This window comes from Phytophthora infestans, genomic scaffold (genome assembly GCF_000142945.1).
Source record: "Phytophthora infestans T30-4 supercont1.2 genomic scaffold, whole genome shotgun sequence".
NCBI lineage: Eukaryota > Oomycota > Peronosporomycetes > Peronosporales > Peronosporaceae > Phytophthora > Phytophthora infestans.
In genome coordinates, this window is record NW_003303757.1 from 753,805 (window position 1) to 771,360 (window position 17,556).

Sequence of the window (17,556 nt, forward strand, 5' to 3'; positions counted from 1 at the left end):
GCAAAGCAGCGATACTCGTGCTTTCCGTTTGAGCTCTCCACGAAACGCAAGCTTTTTTCTTTTCAAGCAGTACCCACGCGAGCGTAGCATGCCCCTGTTGTCGAAGCTGACTTCATCGAGAAATTGAATATTCATTTGGCACCACTTCATCGAGCTTAACTCTAACGTGAAGCGTACGCTGTCGATCGTCTTGATGCTCATCGCCCGTCGCTCAAGTACCTTCCATACCATAATTTATTCGACTGAAGGACCTCTCCGACCGGTCCCAAGAAAATGGTACACCATGCATAAAATTGTACAGCGTGCTAAAACTTTTGACTGACAAACACGGTAATTGTTAAATGATTAGGGGGGATGAGAAAATATGCGAAATGTCAGAAGGTCAATTTTAAGCCTAGTCTATAGGCGCAAGGAAACTGTCTGAAACGCTCTGTGGGCTGAGAAAGTCAAGAAAAGGTAAAAAACGATCAAATTGGGCCGGAGCCATGTGCTCTCGGGCAGGTAAATTCAGTAATGAGTCCATGATTTTTGTGGCGGAGTCCATTATTAAGAGCATGCTCACGACCAGTCGCTGCTGTGTATGCCTATTGGTAGAAATATCTACCAATTAAACATGCCCACGCATAAATAGATAGACACGTGGCTAGCTGTTGGCCAGCAGCCACAGATAGCTAAAGAAGGCCACAGTAGCTCTTCGGTTCGGCTGACGTAGAGGGGGCATTGCCAGTCGTCTTTTTTCAGGCCGAACCCGCCCAGACCTCCCAGCCCGACTCGTCGCGAATTTGACCCTGCAGGTAGCCGCTTCCACCTCCCCCCCTCCCGACGACGTAGCTCACCGGAAGAGCGCAGGGCTTGCCCTTAGGTAGCTGGTTCAATCCAGCCGCCGTCATCCCAGAGGTGGAAGCGTGCCACGTGCTGCAGCCATGAATCGTGTACGGCGTGCCAATGCTGCTGCGTGCTTTGTAGGGTTCTAGCGGGTCTTGTGCGCGTTGTTGGTGCCACGGTTTCGATGACTAATAGTTTGATAACATGCACGTGTATTGCGCTCTTATCTTCGTCGTTTTGTTCTGTGCGAGTGTCTACGTACTAGCTACAAGCTCAAGGCCATCCTGGCGATCGGGATCTTGGACGGCTGCAGCACTGCGCAGCTGCTGCAGACGCGTGATCTTGTCGTTGAGGGCGCCTCCCTGATATAGGTCGTGGAGGTGCTTGCGAACTGCCGGGGAACCGCGCGACTTGATCTCAAGCCTGCCGAGAAATGCCAGCACCGCTGCTTCAGCTTGCTTGCCGAGCGCGAGGACTTGGTCACGGTAATTGACAGCGCTTGGGTCCAGCTTTAAGTCGTCAGCTACGAACAGCTTCATGAAGGCCACGAGCTGTTTCGCGTTCGAGCGCTGGCGTTTGGGCGCATCAGCCAGTCCGAAGGGCTCCTGTGCGTACCACGCAAACCATGTTGCGTGAAGGTGAGTCACTGATGTCCGTCTGTGCTTGGTTTTCTCTTGTACTTGGCTTGGCTCTTGCTTACGCTTCTTGTTCGTGTCTTGTGTTGTACCCCCTTCTTGCTTAGCCTCTATGACATCCATGCGCTCATCTTGGCGCTTGATGGGCAGCATTAATTGGTTAATCACACTCCGTTGGTGATCTTGGATTCGTTGCTTGTTTCCATGTGCATTGGAGTAGGTGGTTCGTTGCGCGGTGCTGGCGCAGGTTTCTTGTAGGTGGCGAGGTGTGACGACCATGCCAGAAGTTCTGCAATCGCAGCCCCTGCGTGGACAACAGCCGTCTCCAAGCGCCTGACCGCAAGCCCACCGGAGCGAAGCGTTTTCAGCAGCGGGTAGTGCAGCACGAGGTACGCTGTGAGAACATCCGCCACTTTGGGACTGATGTTGTACTTGGAGCTGTTCATTGTGTAGCATGTTGCGAACAGAAGCCGCTGTACACCTGCAATCTTCAGCCGCGTCTCGGCGTCAAACGCGTCCAGGTCCAGCAGCTCCACGTCCGCGCCCGTGGCAAAACCACTGAGCGCCTTGCCTATCATGCGGTCCTGTCTGCTCGTGTTGAAGATGTAATTAAACCCTTTGTTTGTCGTTGACATGTTCCAGGCGCCGCGGTCGAAGATCCAGCGCTCCGTGAGTCCATCACAGCCGTTGACGTGCTGCGCCCCACCGCGCCGAAAGGAATGGGATGTCAGTGGCTCAGTCACCCCAGCGGCAGAGGTTACGCGATCAAGCAGGCAATTGACGTGGGTGTAGATCGTCGGCACAGCTGCGGCGGGCTTCGTCGAACAATTGGCGCGCGTAGCGGTGGCGTCAAGCGCGGCAAATTCACTTGGGTGGTTCAGGGCCTCAAGCAGTGGCGTCGCCGGCGACAGGTTAACAGCGGCCTCGATCGGGATCTCCGCCAAGTTGTCGATCAAGGCCGGTGTCGGTGCGGACTGCGTGACCAGGGCCATGGCAATCGCGTGAAGCGGGCACGTGACGAAGTCGGTTTCCGGGAAGAGCGAGAGCCCCTGCTCTTCGGAAGTTTTCATTCGGATGAAGCGTGCGAAGAACACGTCAGCCGCATCGACGGACAGGTTTGGCTTGTGCACAAGCGACAGATCGGAAGCACGGCCGAACAGGTGCCACATCAGACACAGTAAGGCAGCATCTTGGTAGTCGCTAGGGGAACATACACTCTCATACAAATACAGCATCAGTTTTCTAAAGTCATTCTTTGAGCATGGTGGTGCTTTGTTAACCGCCTTTCCGTCTCGCTTCATGCAAAAGCGCTCGAGCGTCTTCCCCATGCTAAGCAACTTTGCTTCGACAATGTGCCGTTGCACGGGGAAGAGCTCAAAAAGCCACATCTTACTCTGTCGGTAGTACTGCATGGAGGTGTTCCGGGCAAGTGGTTTGCCCTTCTTGCCCTCGTTAAATGCAAGATACATGCCATACTTATCTAACACAGACACCAAACAATTACCTGTACCATCCTGTTCAATGCATTGCTTAACATAGTCAAACTCAACATCTTCGCTCTTTACGAACGTCTTAAATACCTTGATGGCTGTTTCCTTGACACGCTTGGTGTTGCCAGGTTTTAGCTCGTCGAAGCCCATTCTGGTCGGATAAGACGGATGGGCTGCAAATATGCAAGTGATATGTCTTTCACTTGGTGTTTGTAGACGGATACACATATTTTTAGTCCTCCTCCGACCCGATACGTCAGAATGGCTGGCGTAGAGGACCTACCACATCTTCCACATTCTGATTGGCTTAAAATAAAAGATTGAAGAATTTCGATTGGGTCGAGCTAATAACAAATTGCTAATTGGTCGATAATGAGCCCCCATGCCCCATATAAAAATTAAGTGAGGTCGGATAACTGATTATATTTATCCATATCAGCCCATTATGCCGCAGTGTTCTCCACACCGTTGTAATAGAAAAAAACGCGTGAATTTGAGCTCATAAACAGCCTTTGCTTCATCAAGAAACGCAACAGGGTGCCGCGTATAAAAGTCCAGCAGCCACGCTCGCTGCTCTTCCGTGAATTGACCGTTCTGCTTTGTAGAGCGTCGCTGATAGTCCGTGTCGGACTCAAAGCGCTGGATCCTGCTAGAAATGGTGTTGACGTGCTTGTTGTAGATCGTCGCGAGTTGCGGTTTCGACAAGCCCAGGTAGAAGTATCCGTTGAGCGCATGCATGACAGAGGCTACGTACACAGTCTCAGTGCGAGGTTGTGTCCACCGTCCACAGTCCGGGACGGTTGCCACAGTTTCGCCTTGTCTATGAGGCATCCGCTTGGAAAGCCTCACCAGCTAACAGTCGAGCTTCATCAGGTTTCCTGCCAAAACCAGACCAGCGCTGGCGCAGAACAAGTTCAGCTGTAAGAAGTGATTGTATTTCTTTGATGATCACTTACAGTTTTAGCAAATAAAGATCTCATTTATTTTCTACTTGGGCTTTATACTTATTTCTTATAGAACTTAATGGAGAGAGAGGATGCGTAACTACATTGCCATGAGGAATTTCTCGTACACGACATACGAATCGCAGGATCAGAATCAAATATTCAAAATGCATTTGGCTTACATAGTTGCTACGATTTGGCAAAGGTATCTGTAGCGAAAGAACTGCATCACGGGTCCAATCTTTCCTTCAACTCCGTCCAGCTCACCACCGTGAACACAATCTCCAAAAACATGAGGACGAATATTCCGCAGCTGTAGTTGTCAAGCTGTGGAATCCCCTCGGCCCTTTGAAATCTGTAGCGTTTGGGGGACTTGAGTTTCGGCAACAGAGGAAACACTTCAGCCTTTAGATACCTCCTCATCTTCTTAAACCTGTCTCCGGCTTGCTGGGGATCATACACTCTTACATCGCCTGTGCAGAAGTTGACAGCTAAGGCACACTAATGGTTCAGGTCGTAATTGATCACAGCGAAAAAGAATAACTTTTCTGCATCCAAATCTATGTTAGATTCAGCAGCTTTCAGCTGCTCCCATACGGTATCCGCTCTTATCATATCTGAATCAAAGACAGGGAATCGTAGGACATCTGACCGAAGCGTAAAATGATAGCTTGGGGTCTCGACCGTTGAGCAATCCTTCCCACGACGAGATCTATGCAAGGCCCTTCAACCTCGGTTTTACCGCATAGCGAGGTCGACCAGTAGAAACTGCTTAGCACTTCAATTTCTTTTAAACGCTGTATCATTGTCGCGTGCTCTACGATGTCTTCTTTCCACTCAGCTCCAAATGGCTCCCATGCAGATGTATCATGCGCTTCAACCCATTTGATGGCTGCTTCAATTCCGTCATAATGAGAAATGATTTCGTGCCACTTTCGCATAGCTCTTAGCGTATCGATTTCATACACCGCCCTTCCAGTCATAACCGTGACATCGTGTTGAGATATCCGACTTTCATAATCGCTGAACCATCGATTCTGTAAGTGAGCAACTTGTGTGTCGCAGGAGGCTAGTCTTCCTATGGGTAACACAGTCATAACGGAGTCTGTTGAAGTGGGCTGCTTTTTCCTCTTCTCAAAGACGGTAATTTTGGCTCGCTTGGTTTGCTGGAGAAACTGGCAACGCGCGTAAACTTGGTGCGTGCTGTAGGTAGCACCTTCCCTAATTGCATCCAGTAATACAGCAAGCGAGGGTGCATTTCCAGCGGCAACAGCAGCAACAAAACAAGGCGTTTGACACAAAGCCTGGGTCTTCGCCATTCTTCGTAGACTGTGGGTCCCCTTGCCACACCCAGCCCTGTTTCCCTTTTTGTCTATCGTCCATTACGGTCGTACCGATGAACGCATCTCATTTTCGCTCAAATGGGTGCTCGAACTGTCACGACTATCTCTTGGTCCAATTTAAAAAATCTGCACATTCTCAGACTGGTACAAAGTGTCCGGGACATTCTCAGACTGTACGGCGGCATCCGAGACCGTCCCGATGCTGCTTGAATGACCCTGGTGAAGGCTAGAAGAATCCAGCTCATCCATAAGAGAGTAGAGTGCTATGCTGCTCGGCGACAAGTGTGAATTTCCTTCACCATCGACACGTTCAGCGAGTTCAGTCGAGAGACAATCATCTTGACAGCAGCCAGTCTGAGATTGTAACACAAGAACAGGTTGTACATCAGTCTCTTCTAAAGCGCCAGGCTCAGTTGACACTCCAGACTCAGTTGAGATTCCCGCTCCTGAAGGAGTTGATTCAGATGGCACGTCACGAGTAAAATTTACCGTCCGTTGTTCTAGCGTTTCGTCTCGATCTGGCATGCTCCGACTTCTTTCACCAGGCATAATTACTTCGGAGCAATGACCAGCTTTCACGCATTGGAGAAACTTCTGCTCCGCCGCCATTAGATTGATGTGCCCCATTCGCATCCCACGCCAGCTATATGCTTACCCACCGCAAACAGTTCTTTAAATTTTTCGTTGGGAGATTTCGCCGCGCGGCCGGTAAAGTTGGCATTTGTATCTCTTCGTAAGGATCCATGCATCATCCGGAACGGGTATCTGCTTCATCTTTCGGTAGTCCTTGACCAGCCAGCGCGGATGGATGATACCTTCGGGCACTAGATGGTCACAACCAATCGCCTTTTGGTAGAAGACGATATGTCGGCATGACAGCAGGCGAGTAACTCCAAAGATAAACGAACATGTCCAGTTATCCGAATTTATCATGTACTCATCTGGCAAGTCTTCGTCCGTGCTTGAAGGGTCCTTGCTTGGTGTGTACTGCATCATCACGTACGGCCCCGCGGGTAGTATCTGTACGATGTTGACGACATGAGCGCGAGATCGTATTGCTGCTTCACCAGATCCACAGCATGGCGCGACACGGTATTCAACAGCAGGTTCATTTCTCAGGCGTACTCCGAGTTAATGTAAACACCGATGCGGTTGATGTTCCGGGACCACATCGTCTCGCTGACGGTCTGCCAAAATAAAATTGAAACCGCACTATCGTCCAAAGTGGTAGAGCGATTAACCAAACGCTTTAGTTTTTACCAGCCTGATTCGAGTCTGGAACAGCAAAAAGCAAAGCACCGGTTAGCTGTATTTCATAGACAAATTATCACATCACACTCACCGATTGTTCGTGTGGTTGCCCATGTGCGGCACATTACCGCGGCATATTGAACTCCAACGTTCTTTGCAGTTTGTCCAATTCGCGTCGAAATAACTGAACCAAAGCTTTTTCTTTTCTTCAGAGCGAAGAACCACCTTAATGGCAGCTATCACGTTGTCGTACACCGATTCGGTGGGTGCGCTCACCAGTAATTGAATCAAACGTTTCATTCCCTTCTTCGTCCAAACGTCCATGTTGTACTGTTCTTTTGCCACCTCACCCTCCAAGCACCTCACCACATGAAAGTGGCAAAGCAAGATCCGAGCGCTCGGGAATTCTTCCTTCAGCACCGACAGCTCGGTAACGTCTTTATCGATCATAATCACTGCGATGGAGTCAAAACTCGGACAGCCTTCTTTAAATTATCGGCATGCAATACGGAGCGTCTCCTTCTGCTCGTTCGCGATAAGACAATGCTCTAACGTACGCATTCCATATTAAATGCACAGCGTTAGACGGTCGACCAGTCCCATTCATGATACCGTTTAAGATTATAAACCTGGCAAAGTGAAGAGAACAAACCTGCACGTGTTGTCCTTTTCCTATGGTGTCATGCACCATGAAGCTGAAGAGCTTATAGTTGGAATTGTTGGTATAGTGGGTGGCATCTACTAGGATGACCTCTGGAAAGTTTGCGGACATTGTCCTCGTGTGTGTGGACTGAATGGAGATACACTCCGCAGTATTTTGGTGAGACAACAACGTGTAAAATTAGAACTTCCATCATGAAAAGCGAATAGCCACAGATATAACGTACCCCGTTTTCTGCATTCATGTAGACTCTTGTTAGGTTATTATCCTGTGATGCGAAGTCCTCCAAAATAGCGCATACTCGTTGTTCGATCTCAGGATATACATAACTTTTTCTTTGGAGCCGAGCGACGCGATTGTGTACATCCTTCATTTGAGGCACCACTGTCGTGTTCTCCATTATGTATTGAAGTATCCTTTTCCTTTTGGCTCCAGCTCGATGGAGAGTTTGAACGGTCGCCAAAACGTCTTCATCAGAAACTTGTCTAGCTTCATGGTAGGTTTGGAAGGCTTCTCGACTGACGACGTGGTTGTATCCAGTTATCTGCTTCGTTATACGAGCCTCCCAATCGCCGGTTTCTTGAACACAAGCATTTATCTAGATTAAAATAAACAAAGAAGTTGCAAACGATAAGTATCGTATTTTAAAAGTTGTTAATTGATCAAAGTACCTATGCTTTGCAGCCAATTTTCCTCGATAATTGGTGGGAACGCTTACCTTGTCCTCGACTCTGGCGGGGGTTACCGTGGTGGGTGCAAACGTAAGTTTTGTTATTGAATTGCACTTCTTCAGGAATTTCCGAGCATGCAGACATGTTTTTCTTGGTTCGTTCGCTGCGCTTGTGAGCAGGTGTATTTGTTCGGACGAAATAAATCTGAGTAGCACAAGCAATCAAGCGCGATCGTTCACACAGTCCAGCTCGACACAACCATTTCAGTTTCATGCACAATCTCAGACTGTCGCACAGTTCAGGCTTAGCCCACATACCTGATACGTCCGCCAGTTATACGTCTTCAGATACCCCTCCAGAACGTCCCAACTCTCGAGCACCTTCCGGTCGAGCTCTGGTGCGTGCACGGGCTCATCGAGAGCGACGATATCGCAGCCATCATTCCCGCTATCCGCGTGATCAGCATCGATGCTGCTAATGCCACCTGGGTTGATTTCCGCGTTGCCAGAGTGACCACTGCTATTGAAAGTTGGCGGAGACCTCTGATCGTCGAAGCTTGAGCGAGGCGTCCGTCTACTTAATCTTTTCTTCTGTCGCTTTTTACGGGAGTGCCGACCCCCTGTCCATCGTTTCCTGCGCAACCCCCTTTTCCTTTTCTTCTTACGTGTATGTTCTGGGCTATCCGTGTCTTCATCGCTGTCGATGCTTGAGCTGGTGGGACTACTGGAACTACTGGGGCTACTTAGCACCCACACACGACACCCCCTCATACCCTCATTCTCATCGGACAGGCTTGAGACGCTGGATGGTCGCCGCGACATTCTCTTGGCTGGAGCTCCGAAAGCGGTTAGCAGCCTGCTGATTTCTGAAATTGTAGGGGAAGATTTTTTACCACAAATTTGCGTTATCCAGAGTGATCGTCTTTGGTTAAAGATAAGTGCTCTTGGGATTATGAATGGATACATATATACCACTCTATTGCACTTTTTAATTACTGTATACGTAGCCACTCTCGCACTTCAAAACGAAATGATAAACTCAACAAAAACTTTTTGAGTTAAAAATGGCTCCAAATAAAGTGCAAACGCAGTACATGTGTATCTTAATCGCCGTATATGAGGCATTGTGTCGAGTCTCGAAGTAAGCGATAATTTGAAAAAGTGATATTAATACATATTAACGTTATACGTCACTTGTACATATAAGTTGGCCCGACGAAACTGGGCTAGGAGTATGATTAAACTACGGACTGATTGGGACCGTGTTGTATTCTCTGATGAGAAGAAGTTCAATCTCGATGGTCCAGACGGCCTACAGTACTATTGGCATGACCTACGCTGCGAGAAGGAGACCTACTTCAGTCGTCAAAACGGTGGGGGCTCTGTCATGATCTGGGGGGGGGGGGTCCTCTCGAGGAAAAACCGATTTGGCTTTCCTTATAGGCCGCCAAAACTCATTCCACTACCAGGAAACGCTAGCTAACTACTTGATTCCATTTGGAGAAGCGCTCCATGACGGGGCTACATCTTTCAGCACGACAATGCAAGCCTACACGCATCCAAAAGCACGATAGCTTTCCTTGAGAGCTCCAAAAATTGAGGTAATGGACTGGCCGGCGCATTTCCCGGACCTCAATTCAATAGAGAACGTCTGGGGCTACCTTGCGCGAGACGTTTACAGTGGTGGCAAGCAGTACATGACGTTGAATGAGCTCAAAGATACCATCCTGAAGGCATGGGAGAACTTGGACATGTCACGGCTTCAAAATTTAGTAAAATCAATGCCTGATCGCGTTGGAGATGTCATCGAAGACAAAGGTAAGAAAACAAAGCACTAAATAGCTACTCTCCGCTAATACAATCCCCCAAAGCGCGTTAAGTTCACGCTGCTACGTACTTTTGTCCAGGGTCAGAGTGATGGTCACTTCTGGAACTCCGCAACGAGGAATCGTCTGGGAGAAAAAATGGTACGCCTCGGTAGCGTTTTGTCTAAATAGCCTTTCTACGCGGTTTTACGGCAATTCGCAGATAATTGACGCAAATATTTGAGAAATAGTGATGGCCACATATTTTTGGCCAGCACTGTATGTGTGATCACTCTTTCAAAGTATTTTCGCTTATAATGTTTATTCCCTGCGTTGCACGCACACCAGTGATCTGCTATCACGTCGTTTTGGATTACTGTTTTGTATTTGGTTAAACCCATCGTCGCCGCACTAGGTACATGTTGTCACTATTATTAATAATACACGATGTGTGGAGCGTTGAAGGTGGAGGAAATCTGGGTGGGCACTAAATTGCTACAATTTCTGTGTGCTTCACAAAGTTGATTAAGGTGGCGTATACTTTTAATCCACGCATCTTGTAGTGACAACACTACAAGATGCGTGGATTAAAAGTAGTAAAACCTAGTGTGGCGAACGGGTAACCAAACAATAAAAAAATGACAGCTCAAAGCGACGGGATAATAGGGGTTATCAATTGTGCAGCAAGTAGATTTTTTTTTGGTTGGCCGGCGTTTCATGCAACACCTTTTCAGCCAATCAAACACTTCGTAATTGAGGGCCCCGTTGCAGGTTTTTGTCAGTGCTGCAGCAAGTAGACTTTTACTTGGCGCCGACTCCAAGATCTTCGCAGAAGCAGATCCAGCATGCCAAAGTTGTCAGCTAAGCAGCGTAAGCTGCGAGAGCTACGAGAAATTATCGCCCAGCGGGAAGCCGCTGCTATCAACAGGGAGATACTTAGCGACGAGGACTCGGGAGAGGACGAGGTGGACGAGTACTGGGAAATTGAATACCTGCGTGCACAAGCAGCCAGATACGGTGCCCGGGCTTCTCATTATCGGCGTCGCAAAACGAAATGGCCAAAGATTCTACACAACCACCAACATACCAGCGACAGTGAGTTTCTCAAGCACTTTCGTCTCCAACGCCCCGAGTTTTCCGTCTTGTAGCACTTGTGAAGGATGACCCCGTCATTAAGACAAAGGGCGGAAAGCCATTTAAAGGCGGAGCGTGTCTCCACTTAATGGTTTTGATTAAGTTCCTAGGAGCATATGGGAATGCCAATACTGCCCTTGATATTGGTAAATTTCTGGGGTTTGCGGAAGGTGGGTTCTACAACTATCTCGACAGAGCTGTCAGTTCAATTTTGAAACTTGAGGAGTCGACGATTACGTGGCCGAATGCGGTCGAGTGTCGCGAAATCGCTAATCGGATGAAAGCTAACTACGGCTTTGTAAATTGCGTTGGTATCACTGATGGCACCCTGCTGCCTCTAGCAACGAAACCGCGGCACAATGGCGAGGATTACTACAGCAGGAAGTCGTCGTACGCCATCAACGCACTAGTGACTGGCTTTCGTCCGTGGTGATCACCTCTTCCACCGGGCTTGCCGGTGTCGCGGACTGCTGTTTAGGAGCAGTCATGCTCACCAGAGCACAGTAGGACACACGTCGCGTTTTTTTCGGATGGGGTACGATCTTCGGCCGGTGCCAGCAAAAAAAAATCTTCTTGCTGCAAGCCGTCCTGCATCGATTTTGATGCAGAACGGGAAAAATGTGCTTGGCCAATCAGATGACCGGAAAAAAATTCTACTTGCTGCACGAAAAAAAAATCTTACTTGCTGCACAATTGAGAACCCCTAATGATACCACAGGTAACGTTATACCACTTTTCGTTTACCAATACTTTACAGCCCTTAACAATGAAGATGAAAGGAAATAAAGAGCAAGATGTCACCACCACCCAAGAACGAATTACTGGTAGTTGAGAATTGAGAACCGACATAGCAATAGACAGGAAGATCATTATTTTCAAGATGCGTAGTGTAGCATTCACGTTTCCCTGGTTGACAAAATGATGTATCACGTTTCCGTGGTTGACTTAGCCTGGTATACATGTACTTAGATTTGAATGTTTCACGTAGTCGATTATAGTGGTGGGCCACCACTCGATCACTTTTGCTTTTGCCAAGAACACTTGTGAACGAACCGATCCAGCAACAAACGATAAACAAAACTTGCCTCGCTATTCTGGTCGCCACCGTTATCGCCACTTTCACGCCAACGAGTGCTCAACAACAGCAGAAAATGTGTCAGGACGAAGCTTGCGGATACATTTATGGGGACGGGAACATCCGAGTCAGTAGCTGCTGCAGTTCCAAGGGTGGCGACTTTAACTCATGCTGCTATTCCAGATGTCGGTTTGGCAATCCCTGTCGCTCAGTTTAGACCCTCTCCGAGTTTTCACGCGAAATCCACAACAAGGACTACTGCAACCGACCCAATCCTCTAACAACGAAGAAACACAGGTGATGTACTGTAAGTAGCCCAATTACTACAAGTCTTGGCTAAGCTTATATTAGAAGCTATCCTTCATTGTTATTGTCGCGGCCTGCCACTGAAGCCCCTTGGATCGTATCTCAAATGCTAAAATAAGTATCCCTTTTTGAAAATGAACCCCCGAATCAATGGATACGTAGGTGACTCCAACTTCGAGTTGAGTCGCACGCACTTTCGAAATTTGTATCAAACATGACTGGATGCGAGGACGCAGCTTTAAGGGGATACAAATGCATTACGCAGAACTTCCATCTAATGTGCCTTGTTTGCTGTTCCACTCTTTTCTTTCCTTGGGGGTAGCTTTATCAGCCCTCTGAATTGTCTCTCACTGCCACGCAGCAAGTATCATACGCGATCGCAGTCGCATTCCGTTCCTTTGACTCGCTACTCGGGTCGTCCATCGGCCAGAAACCTCGCCAACCTCGGAGCGAATAGACGCGCTCTTGATAGTCCAATCGATACACAGTCCACCTTTTTAGTTGCCAGCTGTACTGCCGCGACGGAAGCTGAACGACTTCATCGACAATCGAGAGGACGAACGCGGGGACGACGAGTGCGTGCTGGCAGTCGAGATGCTCTCCCGCGCGTTCTTCACCCGACGCTTGTACACGCACGTGTCCTGGTCCACACGAATGCCCCACTGGAGATACTCGGCATTGGTCGCGGCCTCCAAAAACTGATTCAGCTTCGCCACGCGGTCCTGGATGATCTTCTCCGAGAAGTTGCCAAAAAGCTGCTTGTTCGGCAGCTCCGGGATCTCCTTGCGCTTGTATCCGTTCTTGGTCTGCAGCGTAGCAGCCAAGTTGCGGAACGTGCTGTAGCGGTGCCACACGTACAGAGTTCCGCGCGTGTTGGTCTCGATCTGCAGCTTGTACTCGACAAACTGACGGCCTTCACGGTACGTGATGCGACTGTCCACCACCTTGGCAGAAATGAGCGACACTTCCTGGGAGCGCACGAGCTTCGTCTGGAGCTGCAGCACCTGCTGCTTGAGACGCTCGTTCTCACGCAGAAGCTCAGCGTCGGCGTATTCCGCCACGTTGGACGACAGCGTCGAGCGTAGACGGTCGTTCTGCGCCACCAGCTCCCGGTTCAGCTCCAACGCAGACTCAGCAGCGTGTTTCGCGTCACGAGCGGCAGACTCGGCCTCCGCCACCTTCGACGCCGCTTCGGTAAGAGCGCGTAGCGTACGTGGAGACACGGGACCAGTCGGGTTGTCCTCAAGCTCCTCTTCTTTGTCGCTCTCGTCACTCCAGTCATCTTCCACAGGCTCCTGTCACAAGAAATCCTTAGTAACTCGAAATAAAATCACACAAATACAAAGCATAAAGCAACCTACCGGCTGCGGATCGCTGTGTTCACGTTCCTCCTGCATCGACTTTTGACGAATACGCTCCGCTTCTTCTTCTTGCGCAATCTTACGGAGTCGTTCGTGTTCCAATTGCCGTTCCTTCCTCACACGCGCAAGCAGCAGAGCGAACAGGTAGCGCTGCTTACGTCCACGCTCTCGAGCCTGCAGCTTAATAACGCCACCACGCAGAGTCCGGTAGCGCATGGCCTGTAGTCCACCTCTAATGACCGTCTGCATCTTGACCACCGCAGCACGTTGACGAAGGAAGCGCTTACGATGCACATAGCCGTGCAAGGTCTTCTGGATGAGAATGGCGTGGTCTTTGAGGATCACGTTCCGACGGTCCTCGAGTCGCTGCAACAGACCCGAACTGAAGTAAACCTTGGTCTTACCCACCGCAAACTTGGAGTTCTGCATCGTTGTAGCCATGTCTGGGATCAGCTCCTTCAGCAGACCAGCAACCATCTCAGAGGGCTCAGCCTCGCGTAGAGCGGACGGGCAGATGATCTGGAATCGCTGCTGGAACTCAACGAGTGGCAGGCGGTTCGGGAACGCCGCTCGACTAATGCGAATAGCAGCAATCACTCCGGCACAGCGAAGCTGCTCCACGATCATCACTCGGTTGAACTCCACCGCGCTCTTGTTGGCATTCGGCTTGATACAGCGCACGTACTGGGACGACGTCTTGTTGATGGTCTCCATGAGCTCAGACAGCTGTTTACGGAAGGCTCCGGCGATGGTGTTCCCCACCAGGAAGCCTTTCTGACGGCCCTCTTTGCCGTTCTTGCCTCGACTGTTGCGTTTGCTCTTCTGCGTGGGCGTAAAGATGCCCGAGATGACTCCGTTCGAGCTACTCGACAGCAACTGCACCATGTCTGTGGGTAGCGTATCCTTGTTCTTCTCCAGGAACCCAGTACCGTTGTACGTCACGTCGCCAGCGTAGTGGTGGATCGTGAACTCGAGCGGGTTGATCCTGTTCTTCTCGATACTCGGGTGGCTACTGCAGGCATCCAGTACTTTACTCACGAACGTGTTGTCCGTGGCTTGAGGCCGCAGCACTTCCTCATTTAGCATACTCACGATGCCCATCCGGCCCTCAATGAGGTCCAAAATGGGCTGATTGTCCTCAAAAGTCACGAGTGTGAGGGGGATCCCTTCATCCACGTACTCTTGCTGCACGTCCTTGAACACGTCGCTGTTGAACTTCTGCTGCAGCTTCTCGTTGGCGTAGTTAATGCACAGCTGCTCGAAGCCATTCTGGTCGAAGCTCTCGAAGCCAAAGATATCCAGCAGTCCAATGTGGGTCTTGACGTTGTCGGTGGAGCAGATCGCCTTGTTGATACGGTGCACCAGCCAGTCGAACAGCTGCGTGTACATGCCCTTCGCCAGCGCATCACGCAGGTCTGAGGCCTGCTCGGCGTTCAAAGGGATGGAGTACGACTCGGAGCCAGCGGTAATGGAGCGCACCAGCAGCGTCGAGTGCAGTGCAGCGCTCTCCGTACCCAGCAAGGCAGCGACGTTGTCCGCAATGTCGTCGTTCTTGACGTGGCTCTTCTCGTTGTCGCTGCCGTTCTGCTCGAACTCGACCTCTCCGAGGTTCAGAATGGCCGCGACGATCTCAAAGATGGCGTTCTGTTCGTCCTTGGAGATGCCGATCGTGTCCAGAGCGTCCTGCGTCTCCTTGAGACATTGGACGTCGTCGATGCCGGTGAGTTCGGTGTCTGCGCCTTCCGCCACGTACTTGTAGTTGGTGACATCTCCCGTGAGCTTGAGCTCCTTCTTGCGGTCTTCGGGCAGACAGAAGATCTGGTGGAACACGTGGTAGTTGCGCTCGCCCTCTGTCTGGCCCACCACGCGACTTTTCTCCAACAAGTAGGTTTCACACAGACAGCCCACGAGTGAACCCATGTTGTCGAATTGAAGCTGGGCGAATTTACCAAATCTACTGGAATTGTCATTTCTCTTGGTCTTGGCGTTACCGAATGACTCAAGAAGGGGGTTTGACTTGAGTACTTGGTCGATGACCTTCGTACCGTGGTTGCCGCCGCCAGAGATGGAGGCCAAGTGGTTCATCATAATCTTGACCGTCTCCGTCTTACCAGCGCCAGACTCGCCACTCACCAGAATACTCTGGTCCACTTGCGTCCTCTTCATGTCCATATACGCCGTGGCGGACAGGGCGAACGGGTGAGGAGACAGCGAGTCACGAGGCTGCTCCAGATACTGCAGGTACAATTCCTTGCCGTACAGATCCAGCCATTGGTACGGGTTCACGGCGATACAGATAGCGCCAGTGTATGTGTAAGGCATTTTCTTAGCGAAACGGAGCTCCAAGTTCTTGAGCACGGCCGGTTCGTGGAGATGGTTCAGTGTGCACATGTCGTCGGCTCCGTCGGCCTCGAACACGTTGCAGATGGGCATGGCTTCGTCCGAGACTTCGCCAGCCATTCGCGCGATGTCGCGGATGTTGACGACTTGCTCGAGGCCGTCGTCCTTATCCCATTCGCCGTCGTCGCTGGGCTGCAGACGCACCTCGGCCGAGACGCCATCGTCCAGGCGACGCACGACCACAGCTTTCTTCCACACCTGCTCGTCGTGGGGCACCCAGACCATGGCGCCATTGTCTAGCATTCCTGAGTCCTCCGCCATGATCGTCTTGGGCTGTTTCGCGTACTGGGGGGCGACGCGGGCGCACTGACGGTGATCGTGGAGTCGCTCGCTGACTCTCCCAGTCTCTCCCTCCCTGCCGTCTGGTCTTTCCTCGTGCATAACCGCCCGACGAGCCAATCACGAACCCGCGCCCAGGCGATTTTGGCATTGACGGGAAGAGTAGGCTGGAGCGAAAATATATTCATCTTTAGCCTCCTTGGAAGCGCAAGGAAACTGTATTGGCAGTGCGGTTGGAGACGCTTGATGAAGAGAAGGCCTCATGGCCGATAGCAATGCTGATGTAGGCTCAGCTAAAACTGATTGCAGCACTTTCAAATCGGCGAGGATATCTCGGTAGGATTGCAGTCGCGCTGCACTGCAGCCTGAAGCGCAGTGGCGACTCTACTGTACCGGTATTCAAAAGTCTACAGTAGAAGAGTCTGCTGGCAGATCTTGCGCCGAATGACGGGCTTCCTGGCAGGAATCTTGCTAGGCAATTTAGTTGCTAAGTACATGTATTGCCAAAAGCGCAAGAAGTAATACTGTATTCATCATTTTTGGCCCAGGCCTGGTTCTAAAAGATGACAACTGAAGAACCGCTGAGTGGTACAGTAAGAGTATTACATCCTGGATACCACATTGTGGTTGCGACCGACGACGCCACCTCGAGCGGACAGCCGAGATGACAACGAAGGATAGCTGCGCTTTACAAATCTCAGCAGCAAAAGCTACGTATGCGGCATATGTATCTCAAAACTTACCAGTTCTTCGTATGCTCACGTGCGACGCGCCATTTACTGGAGTCACAACAGAGACCTTTACCGTCGCGCTATTATGACAAGAAACCCCCACCAAAGTTCGCTTCGCTAGGAATTTCCCACGACATTTGACTTTAGAGGCAACCTTCGTTCAAAACACCTGGTAGCTGCAGGGTGCAGCCTGCAGTCTTCCTGTGACTACTGTAACTATTACTGCATCGCCGCAATGGGATCAGCTGGATTTTGACTCCAATAGACTTTTCACTATGGGGCGCGACATAGTGAAAAGGAGAGGCTACTACGCGCTGTCAGATACATGTACTGACAGTATCATACTGTAGGATCTGTGCCTGACGACATTAAATATCGTAAATAATAATAATAAAAAAATATCTTAAGTATTCACAAAACGCTTCATGTATTGATCCGCGAAACTCAAGCAATAATAGAGTATTGTTTCAGTATTTTAACTGATCACGAGCAGTGTAATTGAAAATACTAGCCAAGCGCCGCCGCGTAGCGGCGGTAGTTTAAGTTTAGCTCTACTTGCTTTGGCCTTGCCGCCTCCGCTTCGCTTCGGCGGGATAATTATTTCAAAAAATATGAGCCCCTATGTACTTCATTAATTTCATAATTA

At 50.1% G+C, this 17,556-nt stretch overlaps 1 protein-coding gene across 1 annotated transcript; it reads right to left on the reverse strand.

Moving 5' to 3' along the window:
- Nucleotides 1-12,457: 12,457 nt before the first annotated feature.
- Nucleotides 12,458-16,161, reverse strand: PITG_01322 (myosin-like protein; the record flags this gene model as incomplete). The annotated part of the gene is made up of 2 exons (XM_002907947.1): nt 12,458-13,434; nt 13,501-16,161. 2 exons carry the CDS (start codon nt 16,159-16,161, stop codon nt 12,637-12,639), a joined length of 3,459 nt encoding a protein of 1,152 aa, XP_002907993.1.
- Nucleotides 16,162-17,556: the final 1,395 nt, after the last annotated feature.